Source organism: Psittacula echo (genome assembly GCF_963264785.1).
Source record: "Psittacula echo genome assembly, chromosome: 15".
NCBI lineage: Eukaryota > Metazoa > Chordata > Aves > Psittaciformes > Psittacidae > Psittacula > Psittacula echo.
The window spans coordinates 6,539,303-6,546,786 of record NC_137751.1 but is presented as its reverse complement, the minus strand read 5'-3'; the positions used below and the strand labels follow the sequence as shown (position 1 = coordinate 6,546,786).

Sequence of the window (7,484 nt, the reverse complement as noted above, 5' to 3'; positions counted from 1 at the left end):
CATGGCCTGGACAGGCCGGGGGGGGATGTGGGTGATGCTGCCCCTGTTCCTGTCACCCAGAGGCGGCAGCAGGCCTGGGGACAGCCCGTGTGTCAGGGCAGGGTCCCCGATAGCCGGACACGGCTGCTTATCGGGGTCCCCCTGCGGGTCCTGGCAGGGGGCTATCACCTCCCTGCAGGCGGCTTCCAGGAACAGCAGCGTCTCCTGGCGCAAACAATGGGGCACAGTGACAAGGGGGGGACACACTGGGGGTCCCCCACAATGGGGATGGGGGACACCTGTGACCAGGAGGACATCTATGGCCAGTGGCTGCAATGGGGACAAGCATGACCAGGGTGGTACACAGTGAGGTGACACAGTACCCTTGGGGACACACATGGCTGGGGGGTATGTCCTGTGGGGACACAAAGAGACATCCTTCCAGGGGACACATCCCCTTGGGAAGGAGGCACATGAGACAAGGGACATGTACAGCTATGGGACGTGTCCCTGCAGGCTGGGGGCACATCTTTTGGGGGGGGGGACACACTGCTAGGGGCCATGTCCCTCATGGCAGCATATCTGGTACTTGGAAGGCCACCCACCCCAGGGGGACACAGGGCCCTCACACTCGCATCCATGTACCTTGCTTAGGGTGACCCCTGCACACATACGCTGCTCCCACCATCACCCTGGGTCCCATCCCCATGGGGCTCCCATGTCCCAGATGCATGTCCAACAACCGGGAACCAGTCTGCAATGGGTAGCTCCCAGTTGGGGGTCCCTGCACGTGTAGGGAGGGACCATCCCGGTGTCCATAATGCCTTTGGCATGGGGGGCGTCACCCTGAAGATCCCCCCATCCTCAAGAACCCCGTAGGCTACATAGGGTGGGAGCTGTTTAGGGTTGTGCCCCCCCCCAGGCGCGAAGGGGTTAAGGGCGCCGTCCAGCTGTGCAGTGCAGATGTGAGATATGCAGATGAGGCAGAGCAGGTTTTATAAGGCGGGTGCAGAGCCAGCACCCCCCAAAGCCACAGAGACACCCCCATGGGTAGGTACCACCTACAGGGAGCTGCTGCTCCGCTCTGGGGTGATGGGACTGGGGGGACAAGGAAGGAGTAGGGGGGATACTGGGACAGGGAAGGCATCGAGATCCTCCATCCTGCTCCAGGGTGGTGCGATTGGGGTGGATAAAGAAGGGGTTGGGGGATGCAAGGGTAGGGAGGACGATGGAGCTTCCATCCTGCTCCTGGGCAGCGGGAGCAGGGGGATAGGGATAGCTCAATGGGAATGCTGGGTGGGGAGGAGGTGGCTCTAACTGCTCTGTCCCCCCCTCCACAGGCTGTGCTTGCTGCTCGCCCCATGGCACACACCCCGCGCCGCGCCGGGCAGGATATCATCATATACTGTAAGTTCACTATGAGACACTACAGTATAGATGATGTACTCCTCTGTGCTGCACCATCACCGACGCACCGACGGGCCCAGGACCAGCACCACGGGCATGGAGGGATGGTGGATGCAGGGCTGGGATGTGGGACATGGGATGGGGGGGGTATATGGGGTGGGGGGGTTGGGATGGGGGTACCACGGGTGCAGCCAAGGACCTGTGGCCGGCGGGGAAACCGTTACCATTACTGAGTTTAGTAATGGTGACGGTTCTGCTGACGGCCAGGCACACGGCACGGATGTGGCACAACACGGCATGGACACGGCATGGACACGGCAATGGAGCCCTGGGATGGGGCGTAGAGCAATAAAGGGGGTTACAGCACCATGGATCTGGCTCTTCTTCTTCACCGTGTCCCCTGGGGGCTCTGGGCCCAGGGCAGGGTCACTGGGAGCACTGGGAGGCTCAGGGAGTGCATTTGGGTGCGGGCGGGACAAGGAACCTTGGGGTGCATTTGGGTGCAGAGAGGTGCAGGGTGCACTGGGGTGTATTTCAAGGGGGCACTGGGGAGAACTGGGAGGCATTGGGGTGCGTTGTGGGACTGGGGAGACTTGGGGAGCACTGGGGTGCATTGAAGGGTGTCACTGGGATGCGTTGAAGAGGGGAACTGGGAGCACTGGGGCTTATTGGGGAGCACGGAGGAGTAGCTGGATGTGTGGAGTGTGTTGGGGGGGGGCAGCGGATATCCTGAGGAGCACTAGGATGGGCTGGGGAGTGTTGTAGGGAGCACTGGGACACAGTGGGATGTGTTGTGGGGTGCACTGCGTGCACTGGGGTGTGCTCCAGAGGGCACCGGGGCTCACTGGGCTGTGTGATGGAGGCACTGGGAGCATTGGGAGGCGAAGGGGGGGCACTGGGACCGCAGGCAGGGTCCCACCGCCCTGCACCGCGCTGTGGGGCCAGCAGGGGGCACTCCCTCCCCCGTCCCCTCCCACTCCCGCTTCCTTCCCACACTCCCCCGCGGCGGGCAGCGGCGCTCCCGCCCCCTTCCTCTCTGCACCAATGACAGCGGGCGGCGCCCCTGCTCCCGTCATGCCCCGCGGCGAGCAAGATGGTGGCACCCATTGCCGCGGCGGCGGTGAGGTCTGTACGCTGGGTCGTGCGGGCCGCAGCGGCGGGGCCGCTCCTGCTGGGCCCAGGTGAGGGCAGCGGGGCCGGGGTGCAGAGGGGGGGGTATAACGCGGCTTTGGGTGTTCTCGGTACACGCCTTGCGCTGCTTCCTTCCAGCCCCTTCCAGCTTTCTTCCGCGGCCCGCCCGCTGCAGCGGGAGCAGCTCGGCGCTGGGCAGCATCCTGGGTATCCCCTCGGAGAAGCCGTCCGGAGCGCTGGGCCGGCACCCGCCGCCCCTTGCCACCAGCAAAAGTGAGCGGTCCCGATCCCACCGGTGATCCCGACCTTCGGTAGGGGTTAACAGCGTTCAAACTCCTCCTTTCCCCCCGTAGAGGAGCAGGAGCGGCTGCTGCAGGGTCGGCCCGACCAGCCCCGCGACCCCAAGGTGCTCAGAATCGCCATCATCGGAGCACCCAACGCGGGGAAGTCCACGCTGTGCAATCAGCTCTTGGGCAGGAAGGTGAGGCTGGGGTGCAGCAGCGAGGTCGGGGTGTTCGGTTCCTCTCTTTAATGCGTGCCCTGGGTGTTTGATGTGTTTGGGTTTGTTGCAGGTTTTCCCTGTTTCCAAGAAAGTGCACACAACGCGATGCAAGGCCTGGGGTGTTGTGACCCATGAGGACACACAGCTGGTGAGCTGCCCTGCTCCGGCCCGAGGCAGTGGGAAGTCCTTAGCTAGAAGTGGGGGGTTTTCCCCTTTACACCTATTATATTTCTCTATTTATATCCCATTATTTCTCGTTTCTATCTTATATTCCATTTATATCCTTCTAATTGCGCAAAGTTGAGCTTGGTCACAGGCTGCAGGCAAACTTACAAGATTTGTCTTTCCTCCTTCTAGATCATTCTGGACACACCTGGCCTCACCAATCCCTTTAAAGTCAAAAGGTATCCTCATTGGTGTGTGGGGAGGGAAGGAAGGTCCTGTCCATTGAGGTGTGATAAAACCAGAGTGATTCCACTGTGCTGACTTTGGAAACCAGGAGTGACAGGAATGTGGGTTTTGGCCTTATTTTGGTCTCTGACTTTTTTGTTGTTGCAGTTTCAGTGGTGTTCTTTGAGCCTTGTTGTGTTTGATTCTGGCCATGTGCATGTAACAAGGGATGGCACAGCCCTTAAGGCAGCCTCATGTCAGCTGGGATGATGGAGAGCACTGTTTTCCCTGCCCCTTTGAGAGGAAGATGACTGCGATCCCGTGTGTCTGGCTTACTCCTTTGCGTCTATCTTTCAGACATAAATTGGATGAAGCCATGCTGACAGACCCATGGGACAGCATGAAACACGCGGACTTAGGTGGGTGCTCAGCTCCTCTTGGGTCAAGCCAAACCCTTTATCTGCCACAGAGGTTCACAGCCCCATGGCTGAAAAGGCAGCCCCCGGAGCATGAGATAGGAAGGAAGGGTAGTGAAAAGACTTAATACTGAGCTCAGGAGGGGGTAAGAATTGCCTGGTGCCAAGGGGGAGCAGCCTGTGTTAATAATGGGTTTGGATGTTAGGTTTTAGCACGTGTGATGTTGTTTGGATGACGGTGATAAATGGCACTTTATAATTCTGTCAGTTAGAATTCTGCTTTCTGGCTCCATCTGCATGGTCCCCTTTAGAAGAGCGGGCAGTAGCAGCAGGAGAGCAGCATAAACTGTAGAGAACATTGAATAGTGCAGGTTCATTATATCTCCTTCCCTCTTTCCTGGCAGTTCTGGTTTTGGTGGATGTGTCTGATCACTGGACACGAAACTCCCTGAGCAAGGAGGTGCTGAAGTGTTTGTCTGAGTTTCCCCAGGTCCCCAGTGTCCTGGTTCTGAACAAGGTAAATGAGGAGCTTGTGCCTTCTGCCTTCTACAGTGATTTACGCTGGTGTCTTCAGACAGCACCTTCAGCAGTGGTGTGAGTCCAGGTCACTGAGGCTGGGTGTGCTTCTGTCCAGTTCTGTTGCAGAAGCCTTGTCCTGCAGCAGCTTCCTCCCCTGGGTGGTTTCCTCTGGCTCCTTTGGATCCAGGGCCCCGCTGCCAACCTCATTTAAGCCAAGTTCCTGATGCCTCCCTCCCTCACTTTAGGTGGATCTGCTAAAGAAGAAGTTCCTGCTGCTGGAGCTGGTTAATGAGCTGACGGAGGGAATTGTGAATGGAAAGAAACTGGAAGTGAGAGCTGCGTTCAAACAGAATTCCAGTTCTTCAGCAAAGCCTCCTCTTCAGATCACTCAGGCTTCACCGTCTGAGAACAGGGCCCCTGAGTCAAGCGCAAATCAAGCCCAGTGTGGCTCTGGCTTGGAAAACCACAGTGGTGTGCAGGCTTCAGAGGCCAGCATTGTGACAGGAGAACCACAGGGGCTGACCCGACATGGACCCAAAGAGCTGAAAGACAGGAAAGGTTGGCCGGGCTTCCAGGAGATTTTCATGCTGGCAGCTCTCCATGGGGAGGAGGTGGATACACTCAAGGTAACTGCAGTCTGAACTTGAGACTGGTGTGCTCTTATCCCTGTGAGACTCCAGTACTTCCTGCTGAGCTTCATGTCCTGTGGGGAAGCAGCAGAGCTGCTGTTCTCAGCCTGGGATCTGAGGGAAGTGTTGTCAATGTGGAGTATGTCCATGCTGTACCTGCAGAGTTCTCTGTACAGGACCCTTGTTTGGGGATCTCCAAACAGCAACTTGTTCATAAAGATCATAGAATCATAGACTAGTTAGGGTTGGAAAGGACCTGAAGATCATTAGTTCCAACCCCCCTGCCATGAGCAGGGACACCGAATGTGTTATCTTTGAGCTACAAAAGATACTGGGGGCTTTTGTAACTTGTACAAATAACTGGGGAGGTGTGACCCTTTGGTAGGGTTTGAGTTTCAGATGCTTCCCTTTCTCCTTTCCCCAGCACAGGTACTAAACTACCAGGAGAAGAGAAGGCTCATTAAGGGGAGACCTTAGAGCAGCTCCAGTGCCTAAAGGGGCTACAAGAAACCTGGAGAGGGGCTTTGGACAAGGGATGTAGGAACAGGCCAAGGGGAATGGCTTTAACCTGCCAGAGGGGAGATTGAGATGAGCTCTTAGGCAGAAGCTCTTCCCTGTGAGGGTGCTGAGGCACTGGCCCAGGGTGCCCAGAGAAGCTGTGGCTGCCCCATCCGTGGCAGTGTTCAAGGCCAGGTTGGACACAGGGGCTTGGAGCAAGCTGCTCCAGTGGAAGGTGTCCCTGCCTGTGGCAGGGGTTGGAGCTGGATGAGCTTTAAGATCCCTTCAACCCAAACCATTCCATGATTCTATGCTCTGATGCCTGACCAGCAGCAGCATCCTCGTAGTGACTCACAGCAGGACAAGCACAGGGGTAGGTGGCACCATGTGAGCAGTACGTGACATCTGATGGTGATCGTGCGCTGTGTGTTTTGTGTGACAGCAGTACCTCCTCCTGCAAGCCAAGCCAGGCCCTTGGGAGTTTCACAGTGGGGTCTTGACCAGCCAGTCACCTCAGGAGGTCTGTAATAATATCATCAGGGAGAAGATACTGGAGTACCTGCCGCTGGAAGTGCCCTATGGTGTGACTCAGGTGAGAAGCATGCAGAAGCAGACTTGCCTTTTGAGTGTGGGATGAGAATCCCTTTATTTGAAGCTGTGAGATAGATGTGCCAGACTCTTTACAGGCCCCATGGGGGTAACTTGGGACTTACACAATGGGTCTTGCAGCGCCTGATGTGTGTTGAAAGGGGCTGGGGAGCCAAGCTGGCCTCTGAGGGAGCAGCATTTGTGGTTGCTGAGGAGCTTTGTGGAAGTGCTGAGTGCTCACTTGATGTTGCAGGTGACAGAGATGTGGGAGGAAGGAGAGTGTGGGGAGCTCCTCATTGTGCAGAGCCTCCTGGTCCCAAGGAAGTCTCATATGGTGAGTGACAGAAGACAGATGGGTGCTGGGGAGTGTGAAATGAGGTTCCTCTGCAAGTGTGTGTGCATCCTCATTGTGATCCCCCCTCCTCAGCTGTGGGGTTTCAGCCTGGCACAGGCTGCTCATGCTTATGCCTTTCTGGAGTTGCCCATGGTTTGAATCTTGGGATTTCTATCACTGCTCTATCCCCTGTTGTGTTCTTGGGCAGTTGCTTCCTGCTGTTAAGTGACATCAGGACGAGCATGGTGAGCTTCTCTTTGGGTTTTAATACAGATGATGCTGATCGGAAGAGGAGGGAAGGTCATCAGCAGGATTGCTCAGGAGGCTGGCCAGGACCTGATGAACACTTTCCTGTGTGATGTCCGCTTGAAGCTCAAGGTGGAGGTGAAGAGTTGAGCTCTTTGCCCATGTTTTAACAGACTTGAGCTCTCTGGTTGTGCAGAGAAACCAGTCCCCTTTTCCCCTGCGGGTATCTTGGCACCTTTGTTCAATCCAGAAGCAGAGAATGATGGAATCAGGGTCGAGGCCTGAAGTAGAATGTATTATTCTGTGTGGGAATGGCCCAGACTGAAATAAAACCTTCAGACCTGCCGCTCTATGGAGCCCTTGGCACAGAGGACAGTGGAGCCCAGCACCCTCCTGAGCTGCACATGAATCTGGTGGTCGGAGGCTTGAGTTTCTTGTCCACATGAGGCCATGCTCAGGTGTTTGGAGCCAGAAATCCAGGCCAATCCCCATGTCCTGTTACACATCAACATCCCTGGGTGAGGAGAGCCCAGGCTGCTGCCCCAGCAGTGAGGAGAGCTTGGAACCTGTTACACAAATCCTGCACCCACCAGCATAAGATCAGGGAGATGATTTAGCAGCATTGGGAAAATGGACATTGGGAACTGCTGGAGGATATTCCTCTGCCAGGAATGCATCGTGGATCATCTGTGAGCTGGGTGGAAAAGCTTCCAGTGAGGGGCTGCCTTGCCTCCAGGACACTGGGGTCTCTGGCTGCTGCTGCCCAACTTCTGTATTTTCCTTGCAATAAAGCGAGGTCACAGCACAACTGATTGTTCCCATCTCGTTTCTTCCTCCCCGTCACC

The 7,484-nt window shown here is 56.6% G+C and overlaps 1 protein-coding gene across 3 annotated transcripts; it reads left to right on the top strand.

Annotated features, from left to right (window-relative positions):
* Positions 1-2,155: 2,155 nt before the first annotated feature.
* On the top strand, positions 2,156-7,439 carry ERAL1 (Era like 12S mitochondrial rRNA chaperone 1). 3 transcript variants are annotated; one of them, XM_080630339.1, is made up of 11 exons: positions 2,156-2,567; positions 2,656-2,790; positions 2,871-2,998; positions 3,090-3,167; positions 3,377-3,423; positions 3,767-3,828; positions 4,230-4,342; positions 4,590-4,970; positions 5,917-6,063; positions 6,313-6,393; positions 6,667-7,439. In XM_080630339.1, the coding sequence occupies exons 1-11, from the start codon at positions 2,480-2,482 to the stop codon at positions 6,787-6,789; spliced, it is 1,383 nt and encodes a 460-aa protein (XP_080486465.1). In that variant the 5' UTR covers positions 2,156-2,479; the 3' UTR covers positions 6,790-7,439. The 3 variants fall into 3 exon arrangements, with proteins under 3 accessions (XP_080486465.1, XP_080486464.1, XP_080486466.1); XM_080630338.1 differs by having other exon boundaries at positions 2,157-2,567; positions 5,914-6,063; XM_080630340.1 differs by lacking the exon at positions 2,656-2,790 and having other exon boundaries at positions 2,158-2,567; positions 5,914-6,063.
* The last annotated feature ends 45 nt before the right edge of the window (positions 7,440-7,484 follow it).

Bases quoted from the DNA above. Each gene is read 5' to 3' on its own strand.
- ERAL1 (XM_080630338.1), top strand. From the start codon at position 2,480: ATGGTGGCACCCATTGCCGCGGCGGCGGTGAGGTCTGTACGCTGGGTC. The intron at 2,999-3,089 runs GTGAGGCTGGGG...GGTTTGTTGCAG, and splicing joins ATCAGCTCTTGGGCAGGAAG to GTTTTCCCTGTTTCCAAGAA. The intron at 3,829-4,229 runs GTGGGTGCTCAG...CTTTCCTGGCAG, and splicing joins CATGAAACACGCGGACTTAG to TTCTGGTTTTGGTGGATGTG.